Here is a 17923-nt window from a genome sequence, read left to right as displayed (position 1 = left end):
CTGTGATACAACCAGAAAGAATGCTTTCTATGGTGCATCTGTAAATGTTGCTAAGAGTCATAGCTGACATGCCAAATTTCCTTAGTCTTCTGAGAAAGTAGAGGCGTTGGTGGGCTTTCTTAACTATAGTGTTGGTATGAGGGGACCAGGACAGGTTGTTGGTGACCTGGACACCTAAAAACTTGAAACTCTTGACTCTTTCGACTTCATCCCTATTGATGTAGACAGTGGCATGTTCTCCTTTACATTTCCTGAAGTCGATGACAATCTTCTTCGTTTTGTTGACATTGAGGAAGAGATTATTGTTGCTGCACCAGTTCACCAGATTCTCTATCTCATTCCTGTACTCTGTCATTGTTTGAGATCCCACCCACTATGGTGGTGTCGTCAGCAAACTTGAAAATTGAATTGGAGGGGAATTTGGCCGCACAGTCATAGGTGTACAAGAAGTATAATAGGGGGCTGAGAACACAGCCTTGTGGGGCACCGGTGTTGAATATTGTGGAGGAGGTGTTGTTGCCCATCCTTACTGTTTACAGTCTGTGAGTTAGGAAGTTCAGGATCCAGTCACAGAGGGAGATGCCATGGCCCAGGTCACGGAGTTTGGAGATAAGTTTCATGGGAATAATAGTGTTGAAGACTGAGCTGTAGTCAATAAATAGGGGTCTGACATAGGTGTCCTTGTTATCTAGGTGTTCCACGGTTGAGTGCAGGGCCAGGGAAATGGCGTCTGCTGTGGGCCTGTTGTGGCAGTAGGCAAACTGCAGTGGATCCAGGTAGTCCGGGAGGGTGGAACTGATTCGTGCCATGACTAACCATTTGAAGCATTTCATAAAGATAGATGTCAGAGCCACTGGCTGAGAGTCATTAAGGCACGTTCCTTGGTTTTTCTATAGTTATGTGGACACATGAGCCACGAAGACCATCATAGCTCAGCCTGGTTATGACTTAGAGGTTTACAGCATGGAAACAGGCCCTTCGGACCAACTGGTCCACATGGTCCTTTTTTTTAAAACCCCTAAGATAATCCCAATTGCCTGCATTTGGCCCATATCCCTCCGTACCCATCGTACCTATGTAACTACCTAAATGCTTTTTAAAGGGTAAAATTGTACCTGCCTCTACTACTACCTCTGGCAGCTTGTTCCAGACACTCACCACCCTCTGTGTGAAAAAATTGCCCCTCTGGACACTTTTGTATCTCTCCCTTCTCATCTTAAACCCATGCCCTCTAGTTTTAGACTCCCCTACCTTCAGGAAAAGATATTGACTATCTAGCTGATATGTGCCCCTCATCATTTTAAAGACCTCTATAAGGTCACCCCTCAGCCTCCCAAGCTCCAGAGAAAAAAGTCCCAGTCAATTCAGCCTCTCCTTATAACTCAAACCATCAAGTCCCAACAGCATCCTAGTAAATATTTTCTGCACTCTTTCTAGTTTAATAATATCCTTTCTATCATAGGGTGACCAGAATTGCACACAGTATTCCAAGTGTGGCTTTACCAATATCTTGTACAACTTCAACAAGACATCCCAATTCTGTATTCAATGTTCTGACCGATGAAACCAAGCATGCCGAATGCCTTCTTCACCACTCTGTTCACCTGTGACTCCACTTTCAAGAAGCTATGAACATGTACCCCTAGATCTCTTTGTTCTGTAACTCTCCCTAACGCCCTACCATTAACTGAGTAACTCCTGCCCTGGTTCAAGCTACCAAAATGCACCTCACATTTATCTAAATTAAATTCGAGTTCATTTTTTTTTTATTCCATCATGGAACATGAGCGTCGCTGGCTGGGCCAATATTTCTTGCCCATCTCTAGTTGTCCTTCAGAAGGTGGTGGTGAGCTGCTGTCTTGAACTGCTGCAGTCCATTTTTGTTGTTAGAAAGGGAGTTCCAGGATTTTAACCAGAGACAATATCAGAATGGAGATATCGTTCCTAGTCAGGATGCTGTTTGACTTTTAAGGGAGCTTTTTTTAAAATTAATTCATGTTATGTGGTCATCACTTCATCGGCCGGTATTTATTGTCCATCCCTAATTGCCCTCAAGAAGATGGTGGCATTCCCATGCATCTGCTGCCTTCATCCTACTTGACGGTAGCGTCAAATCAGCCTTGGTGAATGGCTGCTGTAGATGGTACACAATGCTGCTACTGAGCATCATAGTGGAGGGAATGAATGTTGAAGGTGGTAGATGGGGTACCAATCAAGTGGCTTGCTTTAACCTGAATGGTGTTAAGCTTTACAGCTCCAGGGACCTGGGTTCGATGCCCGGCTCGGGTCACTGTCTGTGTGGAGTTTGCACATTCTCCTTGTGTCTGCATGGGTTTTCTCTGGGTGCTCCAGTTTCCTCCCACAGTCCAAAGATATGCAGGTTAGGTTGATTGTCCATGCTAAAAATAGCCCCTTAGTCGTAGGTTAGAGGGATTAGCGTGTGAAATATGTAGGGATATGGGGGTAGGGCCTGGGTGGGATTATGGTCGGTGCAGGCTCAGTGAGCCGAATGGCCTCTTTCTGCACTGTAAGGTTTCTATGATTCTATGTATCACAATTCTAAATATATGTTTAATTGCGCCATCGTTGTGATACAGTATTCTCATTATGCTGCTCGTTGTTAAATGATCACACGTATTTAAGGATTCTGCTCTTTATTACAGAGCATCCACAGATGATGTGGGCCTAGTCAAGCACCATTTCTTGTCTCACATCATCCATGTGCAAGATGTACCGACCCTGAACAGTGTAGGAGACAGGCTTGGACATCATTGTTGAACTTGAGACCTTGATATGAACTGGCCACTAAATAGGTATTGGCGACCCAGTTAGAATCCTTCCGCCCATGCTTTCTGAGCAGCCTCTGCCCCTCGCTGCTGCTATTCCCAACACTGAGACACGCTGTGCTAGCTCCTCCTCAGCTGCACCATAATTTGCAAAATAGCAAGTTGCCTTCAGCCATTATCGAGAATGTCCAAGGTACTCTTTGAACACATTGTGAAGACCAATGTAGTCACCTATTGATTGAAACTTTCCCTGCGTCCCTGACCAATTCAGCCAATGGGAAGGCCTAGCCTCCAGTTTAAAAAATGTTCTTCTTCACATCCCTACCAAACCTCCTGCCTCTCACCTTGAACCTATGTCCCCTCGTGACTGTCTCTTCAATGAAGGGAAATAGCTTCTTATCTACTCTGTCCATGTTCCTCACAATCTTATACACCTTGATCAAGTCACTCTCAGTCTTCTCTGCTCCAATGCTAACAACCTAAGCCTACCTAACCTCTCTCCATAAGGTTTAAGGTGCTGGGAAGCAAGTACAGAGGAGATGTTAGGGGAAAGTTTTTCACTCAGAGGGTGGTTCGTGAGTGGAATCGGCTGCCGTCGGTGGTGGTAGAGGCGAACTCGCTGGGGTCTTTTAAAAGACTTCTGGATGAGTATATGGGATCTAATGGCATTGGAAGTTACAGATAGTTCTGTGGCTTGGTAGGTATAGATGCGATTGGGGCAACTTGTGGGCCAAAGGGCCTGTTTGTGCTGTAGTATTCTATGTTCTAAATGTTCCATCTGATGGAAGAACAAAGGAAAATAAATTAATGCATTAAAAGAAATTGAAGATTGGAGTACAAACATTATTCTGCCATTATTTCAAACTAACCCTCCAATTGGGAAAAGTCTGCTGAGGTTTTTTACTCTCGTTGCAACCATTCTGTGAAGCGTCATAGCCATAGCAGCTCTCTCTCTATTAAAAATAATCTTTAGTTTAAAAAAAACTCCCAGGACAACATTTATTGTTTAGAACTTTATTCTGCCCTCACAAAAGCACATTTGTTACCACATCCTCAGGAGATATTTATCCCTTTTCTTGTGTCTTATAACAGCATATTCATTCTGCCCTTTCCTTTATCTCACATATAGAAATGAATCACCACCACCATGAATCTCTAAACTGAAATAGAGTCATAAAGGTTTACAGCATGGAAACAGGCCCTTCGGCCAAACTTGTCCACGCTGCCCTTTTAAAAACCCCAAAGCTAATCCCAATTGCCCACATTTGGCCCAAATCCCTCTATTTCCATCTTACCCATGTAACTATAGAACATAGAACATAGAACACTACAGCACAAACAGGCCCTTCGGCCCACGAGTTGCGCCGATCACATCAACACCTACCAACCTACAGACCTATCTATAACCCTCAATCTCATTAAACCCCATATACTCATCCAGAAGTCTTTTAAAAGACCCCAGCGAGTTCGTCTCCACCACCACTGATGGCAGCCGATTCCATTCACTCACCACCCTCTGAGTGAAAAACTTACCCCTAACATCACTTCTGAACTTCCCTCCTTGCACCTTAAATCTGTGTCCTCTCGTAGCAACCATTTCAACCCGGGGAAATAGCCTCTGAGAGTCCACCCTATCTATTCCTCTCAACATTTTGTAAACTTCTATCAGGTCGCCTCTCAACCTTCGTCTCTCCAGGGAAAAGAGTCCCAGCTCCCTCAACCTAACTTCATAAGGCATGCCTCCCAGTCCAGGCAACATCCTTGTAAATCTCCTCTGTACCCTCTCAATAGCTTCTACATCTTTCCTATAGTGAGGCGACCAGAACTGCGCACAATACTCTAAATGAGGCCTGACAAGGGTCTTATAAAGTTGCAGCATTACCTCCCGACTCCTAAACTCAATCCCTCGATTAATGAAGGCCAGTACACCATACGCCTTCTTGACCACCTCCTCCACCTGCGAGGCCGATTTAAGAGTCCTGTGGACCCGGACCCCTAGATCCTTCTGCTCTTCAACACTACTCAGACTTCTGCCCTTGACAGTGTACTCGTTCATCCCGTTGGTTCTGCCAAAATGGACGACTACACATTTATCCGCGTTGAAGTCCATCTGCCACTTCTCCGCCCAGTCCTGCATCCTATCTATGTCCTGCTGCAACTTTTGCCATCCTTCCAGACCATCCACAACACCACCGACCTTAGTGTCATCAGCGAACTTACTTACCCATCCCTCCACTTCCTCATCCAGGTCATTTATGAAAATGACAAACAACAAGGGTCCCAGAACAGATCCTTGAGGCACTCCGCTGGTGACTGACCTCCATTCGGAAAAAGCCCCAGAAAAAGCCCCTAAATGCTTTTTAGAAAACAAAATTGTACCCGCTCTACTACTACCTCTGGCAGCTTGTTCCAGACACTCACCACGCTCTGTGTGAAAATATTGCCCCTCTGGACCCTTTTGTATCTCTCCCCTCTCACCTTAAATCCATGCCCTCTAGTTTTCGGCATTCTTACCTTCGGGGAAAGATGTTGACTATTATTATTTTCCTCTGTAAGATCACCCTTAAGTCTCCTATGCTCCAGAGGAAAAAGTCCCAGTCTATCCAGTCTCTCCTTATAACTCAAACCATCAAGTTCTGGTAACATCCTAGTAAATCTCTTTGAATATGGGCCATATGTGGGCAATTGGGATTAGCTTAGGGGTTTTTAGAAAAAGGGCAGCGTGGACAAGTTGGGCCGAAGGGCCTGTTTCCACGCTGTAAACCTTTATGGCTCTATTTCAGTTTAGAGATTCATAGTGGTGATGATTCATTTCTATATGTGAGATAAAGGAAAGGGCAGAATGAATATGCTGTTATAAGACACAAGGGGATAAATATCTCCTGAGGATGTGGTAATGATTGTGCTTTCATGAGGGCAGAATAAAGTTCTAAACAATAAATGTTGTCCTGGGAGATTTTTTAAACTAAAAATTGTTTTTAATAGAGAGAGAACTGCGATGGCTATGACACTTCACAGTTTAAGAATATCCTTTCTATAATTGGGTGACCAGAACTGTACACAGTATTCCAAGTGTGGCCTCACCAGTGTCTTGTACAACTTCCACAAGATATCCCAACTCCTGTATTCAACGCACTGACCAACAAACCAAGCATGCCGAATGCCGCCTTCACCACCCTTCCACCTGAGACTCACTTTCAAGGAGCTATGAACCTGTATCCCTAGATTCTTTTGTTCTACAACTCTCCCCTACTATTAACTGAGTAAGTCCTGCCCTGGTTCAATCTACCAAAATGCATCACCTTGCATTTACCTAAATTAAACTCCATCTACCATGTGTCAGCCCACTGGCCCAATTGATCAAGATCCCACTGCAATCCTAGATAACCTTCTTCACTGTCCACTATGCCACCAATTTTGGTTTCATCTGCAAACTTACTAACCATACCTCCTATATTCTCATCCAAATCATTAATATAAATGACAAATAACAGTGGATCCAACATCATCCCTGAGGCACACCACTGGTCACAGGCCTCCGGTTTGAAAAACAGTCCTCTATGAGCACCTCTGTCTTCCACACGTTTGCCAGTTTGTGTGTCCATTCTCTCCCCAGAGGCATGTGCACACTGGATGGGCATGCAACCCAGAGGCTGAGTGTGTGCCACCACAGTGTGCATGGCCACAGGGTGAGTGTGCACCGCCATGGGAGGAGGCACCACCACAGGGTGCATGTGTGCCACCACAGTGTGCACAGCCACAGGGTAAGTGCAAACTGAAACATTGTAGAACACGTATTACTTTCCAGCTTCCTGGCAAACAAGAGTAACGAACAAGGCACTATATGCTCTCTGACTTACAATAAACTCTCACTATAAAATAAACAGACTGCTTAGAATCCCCTTCTTGATGAAATCATGCATAATAAATGCCACTCTACACTTCGCACATGGATTCAAAGTATTTTTGCGCTGAAAGCTAATTTACTGCATCTTCTCACAGTGAACTCCTTTTCAAGAGGCTGCTTGTCTTTGCTTCCATTCAGTTTTGTTAAAGCCTGGTTCACAGGTTCCGTCATAATTTACGACTATTATACCCAGTATTAAAGCCAGATTCCAGGAAGGAAGAGCTCGGCTTCAAGAATGAGGGGATCTGAAAAGTCCTTTCTAATCCTTGACTTTTCTTATGCCATATATGCATGTTTTACCAAGTCACAGCATCACTCAGTCCGGATTACATTCTGGCAGATGCTAATTAAGCTCCATCAACTCAAAGAGATTGTTTTTCCATTAGTTTCAGCTCCCCTATCCTGATACATCTTCAAAGCAAAAGCAGACCTAACAATTACATTCAGTATCCCATTCTTGCCTGACTGCAGTCAATAATTCACAGCCATGACCGCCCAGGAATTCTGAATCCCACACAGAGGGTACAAGTTGCGTATTTGAAAAATTACCTTAAATGGATCCTCCTCCACAGACCTCAAGTTAAGAATGAAGATGGCATTAGTTGCTCCCACATAGAGACGATTACTTTGCTGATCTACCAGAAAGGTGTTAAAGGAGTTGCTATCGTGAGGCTGGAGAAAGCTTTTCACCGATGACATGTGCTGAAGTTCTGCAATTTGAAAAAATAGAGTAATATCAAAATAACTGGAAGAAAAATTATGACAAAAAAAAACTTAACAACAGCTTTAAGGTCAGATTCTACAAAACAACAAAATCCTTGTTGGCACAAGTGGTGCCAATGGTGACGCAGTGGTTGGGACTGAAAGCTCACAGCGCCTGGGACCCAGGTTTGATTCCCAGCTTGCTTAGGTCACTGTCTGTGCAGAGACTGCACATTCTCCCCGTGTCTGCATGGGTTTCTTCCAGATGCTCCAGTTTTCCCTCACAGTCTAAAAGACGTGCTGGTTAGGTACACTGGCCATGCTAAATTCTCCCTCAGTGTACCCAAATGGGCATTGAAATGTGGTGACTAGGGGATTTTCACAATAACTTCATGGCAGTGTTAATGTAAGCTTACTTGTGACACTAATAAATAAACTTTTCAAAAAGAAATTTGGTCTGAATGCCTAGAATTTATCAATGTAGGAGGAACTTCATTTTGGAATGTTATGTCCAATTTTAAAGCCTTGTTGAACTTGTGCTCAATGCCCCCACTAACATCCAAATCATCTTCAGAGGGATTACTGACTCTTCTGATGCAAGGTGAGGATTCTAATTCATAAGAGCAGAACCATAAATTAATAGGGCAGGATAATTTGTTCCCATCCAGCTTAATCACTCACTCAGGTCTTTGAATCAAACTTATCATCTTGTGCCAACATACACTGTGGCCAGGAACTGAGCCTCAGTTGTGAATATTAGTTACAATCCTATCAAAATATGGTGCGATGACCAGACCAGCTCTCACCAGATTCATACACTTGCATATTCTAATGAGGATTACTGGATAGCCTGTGGTAACAGAACCCAACTGGGCGACACGGCAATACAGTGGTTAGCACTGCTGCTTCACAGCTCCAGGGACCTGGGTTCGATTCCCAGCTTGGGTCACTGTCTGTGCAGAGTTTGCACATTCTCCTCGTGTCTGCGTGGGTTTCCTCTGGTTTCCTTCCACAGCTCAAAGATGTGCGGGTTAGGTTGACTGGCCATGCTAAAATTTCCCCTTAGAGTCTTGAGATGCGTAGGTTAGAGAGATTAGCGGTTGGAGATGGGGTTAGGGCCTGAGTGAGATTGTGATCGGTGGTCTCAACAGGCCAAATGGCCTCTTTCTGCACTATAGGGTTTCTATGATTCTAGTTCCTGCATGAAAGCAATGGTATTCAGACAAATTACAGTCTAGCTTTTTTTAAAAATATTCATTCAGGGGATATTGGCCTCTCTGGGTGGGCCAGTATTTGTTGCCCATCCCTAACTGCCATTCAACTGAATAGCTTGCTAGAACACTTCAGAGAGCTAATCCAGATGCTGTCTCCCAGCCAATATCAGATGATTGTTTAGGGTTGTTTAAGAGTCACTTAGACAGCCACATGAGCGGTCTACATATAGGGGGATATAGCAGGCCTTACTAAACATTGTAGGCTTGGGATTCCGTTTTTGCCTCAGGGATATTACAGTCTTTGCCTGTTTAGTAATGAATTTTTTGTCTCCACAGGCATTTAAGTCCACCTTGTTGACCTGCAAGGGGCATGCATGCGGCAGGTTGTAGTGGGCTGCTCTTGGATGTTGCTTCGGGAGTTGCCTATTGCTTCATGTCGTTAGTGTGCTTAAACTGGACCATCTCGAGGGCAACATGACAGCTCAGAGACTATCTCTGTTGCTGTGCGGACACATGGATTTGGGCCTGTGTCTGTGGGAGTTTGCGCGTTCTCCCCGTGGTTGCGTGGGTTTCCTCCGGGTGCTCCGGTTTCCTCCCACATCCCAAAGATGCGCTTTTAGGCTGATTGATTGGGTAACCAATTGTCCCTATATTGGACCTCCCTGATCCTCGCACATTAGGCGTAGACTAAAATCCTGAATAGGTCACTGAGACAATGGGACGGTGGTGCGGGCTCGTTGGGCCGAAGGGCCTGTTTCCCGTGCTGTGTTGTTCTTTGTTCTTTGATTAACTACTGATCAGTCATCAAACCCAGGACCTTGATACTCATATCAAAGATGTGCTGGTAAGGTTGATTGGCCATGCTAAATTGCCCCTCAGTGTCGGGGAGATTAGCAGGGTAAATATATGGGGTAACAAAAGTTGGGGTTGGTGCAGATTTGATGAGCCTGAATGGCCTCCTTCTGCACTTCAGGGATTCTACTTGACTTCCCTGTGTCTATTTTGCCACAATGTCGAATAAACAGACCTATGAACTCCCCCTGAACTCCCTATCACCACGCAGAGTCTACACGTTCTCCTCGTGTCTGCGTGGATTTCCTCTGGGTGCTCCAGTTTCCTCCCACAGTCCAAAAGACATGCTGGTTAGGTGCATTGTCCATGTTGAATTCTCCCCCAGTGTACCCAAACAGGCACCAGATGTGGCGACTGGAGGATTTTCACATTAGCTTCATTGCAGGGTAGTATTAATGTAAGCCTACTTGTGACACTAATGTCACTGCTCCTTGGCTGTAACTAAATCTGGAATATTCCCCACCTGACACATAGCCGGACCTCTGGAGGTAGTTTTGCCAGGGAAGGAAAGGGAAGGTGGGTTTAGTGTCCAAAAAGTACCAGTGCGCTTGTGCAGTCAGCAATCGGCAGATATCTTGCATTCGCCGGAGACAAGGCAATGAACAGGGAGCATGACTTGCATTCATGTAAGACCTTACATAATTTCACAACATTCCAAAGTATTATACAGCGAATGAAGTATTGTTCAAATGTAGTTACTGTTTAATGGAGGAAACATGGTAATCAATTTTAATCCCCTAAACTGCAATGTTGAATAAACCAGCACTCATGTTTCTAATGAGTAGTGCGTTCAAGTATTCCTTTACAAGGTTTTATCTTCCTGGATCAGTCTTCTGGAGGTGCTGCAGGAGGTTTGGAAGTATGGTACAGATGGTAACCAAATCAAGAAATTAGTAATACAGCCAAATCCACAGCAAAAGGAGCCATAACCTTGTAAAAAATTTAATTTAACCGCTAATCTCTCGCAGCTGCCAACATGACTGCTCTTTTAGATCTCCATCCCTTTGTTATTTCACTCTAGTCTCTGCATGTATTCCAGACTCTCAATTAACTGTTTAACTTCATTTCTATCATTTCTCTCTGATCACTAACTTGCTAAATTACATTCCCTGTGCACTGCATTCACTGTTGACACTTATCCATAGTTCATGTTACAATACACTACATCACTACAGAACAGATCTGTGCTTCTGAAACAAAGTGGATCATCGAGTTTTAGCCAGAGGATGTGGCTCCTACAACTAACAATCCCTTTTATCAGTTTAAGCTTTTCACCAGCAAAGCCCAGCATTCGAATTCTCAATGAAAAGCAGATTATGGCAGATGCTGGAAATCTGAAATAAAAAACAGAAAATGCTGGATGTACGTACTCAGCACGCCACACAGCATTAATGGGGAGAGAAAAAAAGCCATATGAACTCGAACCGCACTCCTTCGATGCTGCCAGACCTGTTGATTATTTTTAGACCTATCGGTTTTATTCTAATTCCAGGTCTTGCCAACATAGGCGACGTCACCAATGAGGAAGTCACCCTCCTCATTAGCCAAGTGCCAGGAGGTGCTTTTTAATACATTGTAACAGCCAGTAAGAAAGAGGTGGTTAATCGCAGGCATAGCACCACAGGACTTTTCTAATAAAAAAAATGACAATTTGAATACACAAGGCACACAATTCCATTTGATTTGATTTGATTTATTAGTTACATGTATTAACATACAGTGAAAAGTATTGTTTCTAGCGCGCTACACAGACAAAACATACCGTTCACAGAGGAGGAAACGAAAGGATGCAGAATGCAGTATTATAGACATAGCTAGGGTGTAGAGAAAGATCAACTTAATGCAAGATAGGTCCATTCAAAAGTCTGACAGCAGCAGGGAAGAAGCTGTTCTTGAGTTGGTTGGTAGACTTTTGTATCTTTTTCCAGACAGAAGAAGGTGGAAGAGAGAACGTCTGGGATGCGTGGGGCCCTTTACTATGTTGGCTGCTTTTCTGAGTCAGCAGGAAGAGGAAGCAGGCAGAGTCAATGGAATTTGGAATTGAAGTTAGGACATGCCTGCAATCAATAACTCCTTCCTGAGAAGGCACTGGGCTGAGTGAGCCAAAAGATCGCTCTTCTTGATTATGATTAATATTGATAAAGCAAAAGGAATTGGTGCAATCATTCTATTTTGGGATTTACCCACCATGTTTTACTTGCATTTCATAGAATCCTTACAGCGGTTATTGGATAGGTGCATGGAACACGTGAGAATGATAGGGAGTGGGATAGCTTGACCTTAGGTTCAGACACAGCTCAGCACAACATTGAGGGCCAAAGGCCTGTACTGTGCTGTACTGTTCTATGTTCTATGTTCAAAAGAAGGCCATTCAGCCCATCAAGTCTGCACCGACCACAATCCCCCTAACCCCACATATTTACCCTGCTAGTCCTCCTGACACTAAGGGACAATTTAGTATGACCAATCCACCTAACCTGCACGTCTTTGGAGTGTGGGAGGAAACCAGAGCACCTGGAGGGAACCCACGTGGACATGGGGAGAATGTGCAGACTCCGCATAGAGACCTAAGCTGGGAATTGAACCTGGGTCCCTGACGCTGCGAAGCAGCAGTGCTAACCACTGTGCCATCACACGCCCATTTCCTCCAACCAGTATAATATTGAACATAAATACATTCTGCCTCAATCTCTAGCTTTAAAAGTAGATTCCACGGCCACAACTAAAGATGCGTAACACATACTACCATCAGCACTCCTGTGCTAAGTGACAACATGCAGGTGATCTCAAAATATCCGCATCCTCTTACTAACCAACTCCACAACGTCTAATGGTGTTCAGAGATCTCGAACATGCAATATTCCACCATTCATCCCTGTAAACATGACTTTGCAATATACTATAACCTCTTCAATACAGAAATTTATTGTCCAGAAACACCAGTTTTTGAAAAGATCCAAGCAGTGTTCTCAATGTCATCAGCATCATTGCAATCCAGTACTTTGAGAGCAGAAACATAGAAGACCCAGAATTTGGATAAATTAAACAATTTGTATTACTGTTTTACAATAATGTAGCACTTATGATTTCAGTTAGAGTCATAGAGGTTTATAATATGGAAACAGTTCCCACTGCACAACTTGTCCATGCCATCTTTTTTTTAAACCCCAAAGCTAGTCCCAATTGCCCACATTTGGCCCACATCCCTCTATACCCATCTTACCCATGTAACTGTCTAAATGCTTTTTAAAAGACAAGATTGTACCTGCATCTACTACTACCTCTGGCAGCTTGTTCTAGACACTCACCACCCTCTGTGTGAGAAAATTGCCCCTCTGGACACTTTTGTATCTCTCCCTTACCTTTCAGAAAAGTTATTGACTGTCCAGCTGATCTCTGCCCCTCATTATTTTATAGACCTCTATAAGGTCACCCCTCAGCCTTCTAAACTCCAGAAAAAAAAAGTCCCAGTCTATCCAGCCCCTCCCTACAACTGAAACCATTCAGTTCTCGTAGCATCCTAGTAAATCTTTTCTGCGCTCTTTCTAGTTTAATAATATCCTTTCTATAATAGGGTGGCCAGAACTGTATACAGTATTTCAAATGTGGCCTTACCAATCAACGTCTTGTATAACTTCAACAAGATGTCCCAACTCCTGTATCCAATGTTCTGACCAATGAAACCAAACACGCTAAATGCCTTCTTCACCACTCTGTCCACCTGTGACTCCACATCCAAAGAGCAATGAACATGTATCCCTAGATCTCTTTATTCTGTAACTCTCCTCAATGCCCTATCATTAACTAAGTGAATCCTACCCTGGTTTGATCAACCAAAATGCATAAATAACCTCACATTTATCTAAATTAAACTCCATCTGCCATTCATCAGCTTAAATATTTAAATCCACAATATTTTACGGTTCTCACACTTGTAGTTTAGCATTCATTTGATTTGATTTATTATTGTCACACGTATTGAAAAGTATTTTCTTGCGTGCTATACAGACAAAGCATACTGTATATAGAGAAGGAAAGGAGAGAGTGCAGATATAATGTTACAGTCATAGCTAGGGTGTAGAGAAAGATCAACTTAATGCAGGTGAGTCCATTCAAAAGTCTGACAGCAGCAGGAAAGAAACTGTTCTTGACTCGGTTGGTACATGACCTCAGACTTTTTTATTTTTTCCCCGGCGAAAAAAGATGGAAGAGAGAATGTTCGGGGTGCATGGGGCCCTTGATTATGCAGGCTGCTTTGCCAAGGCAGCAGGAAGAATAGACAGAGTCAATGGGTGGGAGGCTGGTTTGCATGATGGATTGGCATTCCAACATCATTCTACAATCCAGAAAATTCTAAACGCAGAAATGACTTGGTCCCAAGCATTCCAGACTGAATCACAGGATCCCTATAGTACAGAAGACCATTCAGCCCATCGAGTCTGCACCAACCCCCAACACCACGCATTTTACCCTTCTAATCCCCCTGAAACTAACGTTCAATTTAGCATGGCCAATCAACCTAACCCGCACAGCTTTGGATTGTGGGAGGAAACTACAGCACCCGGAGGAAACCCATGCAGACAAGGGGAGAGCATGCAAGCTCCACACAGATGATGACCCCAGGCCAGAATTGAACCTGGGACCCTGGCACTGTGAGGCAGCAGTGCTGATCACTGTGCCACCATGCTGCCCAGGCGGCAGTGTGCATTGTACACTGCAGTGTTTCCAGTGTACTGCAACACACAACATAAGTGATTCTATTGCAACAATGCTCAAAAGGAAGAAAATTTAAAAGTTTCAAGTTATATGAGTATGGAACAGTGATTAGCACTGCTGCCTCACAGTGTCAGGGACCTGGGTTCAATTCCAGCCTTACATTAATGTGTGAAGTTTGCCCGTTCTCCCTGCGACTATGTGGGTTTCTTCCCACACTCCAAAGCTGTGCAGGTTAGGCGGATTGGCCACGCTAAATTATCCTTTAGCGTCAGGGAGATGAATAGGGTTACACAGATACAGTCTTGGTGGGATTGTTTTCAGTGCAGGCTGGATGGGCCAAATGACCTCTTTCTGCACTGTAGAGATTCTATAATTCTATGAACAACGTGCATTCATACACCTTTAATGTAAAACATTCAAATTGCTTCAGAGAATTATTGCAAATTAAAATTTGACACTGAGTCACAAAAGGACAGGTGACCAAAAGCTTGGCCAAAGAGGTTTTGAGGAACATCAGATAGGAATCAGCGAGGGGGATTGAATATAAAAGTAGGGAGGTCTTGCTGCAGCTGTATAGGGCATTGGTGAGGCCGCAGCTGGAGTACTGTGTGCAGTTTTGGGCGCCGCACCTGCGCAAGGATATTTTGGCCCTGGAGGGAGTGCAGAGGAGGTTTACTAGGCTGATACCGGAGTTGAGGGGATTAAGCTATGAGGAGAGGCTGAATAAACTAGGCTTGTACTCGCTAGAGTTTAGAAGAATGAGGGGAGATCTCATTGAGACGTATAAGATGATGAATGGGATGGATAGGATAGAGGTGGAGAGACTCTTCCCGCTCAAAAAAGACAGTAGGACTAGGGGGCACAGCCTCAAGATAAAGGGGAGGCGGTTTAGAACGGAGTTGAGGAGGAACTTCTTCACTCAAAGGGTGGTGAATCTCTGGAATTCTCTGCCCGTTGAAGTGGTGGAGGCTGCCTCGCTAAATATTTTTAAGAAGCGGGTTGATGGGTTCTTGATAAGAGAGGGGATTAAGGGTTATGGGGAGAGGGCGGGAAAGTGGAACTGAGCCACAACAGATCAGCCATGATCTTATTGAATGGCGGGGCAGGCTCGAAGGGCTAGATGGCCTACTCCTGCTCCTATTTCTTATGTTCTTATGTTCTTATGAATCTTTTCCTGAACTGACTCCATAGGAGTAACACAGATGATGCAGTACTAACATTCCAATGGGCAGATTCAAAAGCTGACTTTCCATAATAAAACTGAATCAAAGAATTGAAATTAAGATAGATATATTTGAACTAGAGAAAAGCACTGAGATAAAGGGAGAATAATCACATTCATATTTCTTTGCTCATTAAACAGTCAGCATAGCACAAAGAGCTAATGGCATTCTTCCACATTCTATGTCGAAATCTGATCTAAAAATGTGTAAACTGGCACACCCATCATTTTGTGTGCGTAATAATGATTCCACAAAATAAAACAGTAGTAAATATAATTTATAGTTGACACCACAATGAAAAAGAACCCAGTTACGCTTAATGGAAACAGGTAGAAAGATCAGAGCCCCAAATCCTCTGACAACATACATTTAATTGGGAGTCTCTTTGATTTTAAACTGAACTTTAAAAAAGAACTTTTGACAGTCTACTTCCCGCCCAAAGCATATTACTGCTGGATTTCTGACCTAAAGCACGAGCTCCTGCTCTGTTTCCCACCCCAAGCTACATGTTCTGTTATGATGTGGAGATGCCAGCGTTGGACTGGGTTGGGCACAATAAGAAGTCTCGCAACACCAGGTTAAAGTCCAACTGGTTTATTTGGGATAACGAGCTTTTGGAGTGCTGCTTCTTCATCAGGTGAGTGGAGACGTAGGTTTCACAAACAAGGCACATATAAAGTCTTGCATTCCAAACATTAACTTGCAGTTGTGTCTTTGTCTATATATGCCGTGTCTGTAAAACCAACGTCTCCACTCACCCGATGAAGGAGCAGCGCTCTGAAGGCTCGTGATTCCAAATAAACCTGCTGGATTTTAACATGGTGTTGCGGTACATGTTCAGCTGGGCTTTTGACCGAATGCCCCATTTTCACTGTGATCCAAATTCTCAATTCCGAGATGTTTGAAAAGATTCTTGTGGATAATTTCTGATACATGATGAAAACTATTTTAGGAAAAGATATAAAAAAAGCTGATCAATACCATGTGCAAAGTATAGCAGGGATAGCAAGTAAACTAAAGGTAATCCTGACCAGGAATGTAGATTATGTAGAATTTATGTAACATCTTCTGGAAAAAAGTGACTGATATAAGCTTCAGTTAGCCACTGTACGCGAGACTGGTAAGAGCTACATACAGCTCATCACTCATCATGCACATTGTCTGACTCACAAAGTGAATGTTTCATTTCCAATTCTGGGCAAATAATGTGGGTGCAATATTCAAGAATGTATCACTCATACCCACAATTGAAAATCTAAGCTGTATTTTCTCATGCCTTTACCAGAATAACTTCACTGTGGTAAATTTTAACTGAAAGGATGTGACAGCCGTTCAGGGGAGATCTACCAGAATAGCTTCTCTGATGAGAGGTTTTAGGTACAAGCTTAGATTATTAATGTCCTCCTATAATTTGTTGAAGTCCCCCTCAGTGTTGATGATCACCCCAACCCAAGTTTGATGCCGTCTGTAAGTTTAGAAATCGTGGCCAGAACCCCGCCGCAGGTTTCCCGGCAGTGCGGGCTGGAGTCAGCCAGAAAATCCCATTGACACTGGTGGGACCAGAACATTCTAGTGCAGGCGAGCAGAGCATCAACTCCCACCACGAGAAACGCGCTGCAGGGAGCCAGAGAATCTCCTCCCCAACCCCCTCCTCCCCAACTCTGTATTTTGATTCCAAAGTCCAAATCATTAATGTAAATGATGAACAGCAGCAGGTCCCAGCAGTGGTTTCCTCCTACAGTTCAAAGATGTGCAGGTTAGGTTGATTGGCCTGCATGGGAATGTGGTCGGTGCAGACTCGATGGGCCAAATGGCCTCCTTCTGCACTGTAGGGATTCTATGATTCCAGATCATTGTGGAACACCCACTTTGTCTTGAAGCCAGTGAACAATCCACTCTCCCATTTGTTCCCTGACTCCTCTTCCCTTATTCATTAGTCTATTGTGCGGCACCTTATCAATAGCCTATTGAAAATCTAGATAAATTACATCCATTGCATTAGTACTCTCTCCAATTCTCCTCACAAAATACAGTAGGAAAATTGGAAGAAGGTTTTGAAATCCATGCTGATTATTCATTATTATATTTCTCAGCCCTAGTGCGGCACGGTGGCATAGTGGTTAGCATTGCTGCCTAACAGCGCAAAGGATTCCCAGCTTGGGTCACTGTCTGTGTGACGTTTGCACGTTCTCCCCTTGTCTGCGTGGGTTTCCTCCGGGTGCTCAGGTTTCCTCCCATACTACAAAGATGTGCAGGTTAGGGGGATTGGCCATGCTCTATTGCCCCTTAGTGTCAGGGGATTAGCAGGGTAAATATATGACGTTACGGGAATAGGGCCTGGATGGGATTGTTGTCAGCGCACCACTGATGGGCCAAAAGGCCTTCTTCCACACTGTAGGGTTTCTATGATTCTAGGTGTTCCTCTACTCTTTCCTTTAGTAAGGATTCTATTATTTTTTTCTACCAAAGATGTTAAGCTGACTGGTCTGTAATTCTATGGACAAATTCTACCCCTTTCTCAAA

At 43.8% G+C, this 17923-nt stretch overlaps 1 protein-coding gene across 1 annotated transcript in view; it reads right to left on the bottom strand.

Annotated features, from left to right (window-relative positions):
* sema4f (sema domain, immunoglobulin domain (Ig), transmembrane domain (TM) and short cytoplasmic domain, (semaphorin) 4F) overlaps positions 1-17923 on the bottom strand; it is a 204429-nt gene that overhangs the window by 116985 nt on the left and 69521 nt on the right. The window contains exon 2 of the mRNA XM_080192998.1: positions 7243-7403. Within this exon, the coding sequence (XP_080049124.1) occupies positions 7243-7403 (161 nt within the window). The remainder of the gene's footprint in view (positions 1-7242; positions 7404-17923) is intronic.

Source organism: Carcharhinus amblyrhynchos, chromosome 1, assembly GCF_965287045.1.
Source record: "Carcharhinus amblyrhynchos chromosome 1, sCarAmb.v2.hapA, whole genome shotgun sequence".
Classification (NCBI taxonomy): Eukaryota; Metazoa; Chordata; class Chondrichthyes; order Carcharhiniformes; family Carcharhinidae; genus Carcharhinus; species Carcharhinus amblyrhynchos.
The sequence above is the reverse complement of the archived record's forward strand: the minus strand, read 5'-3'. Positions and strand labels throughout refer to the sequence as shown.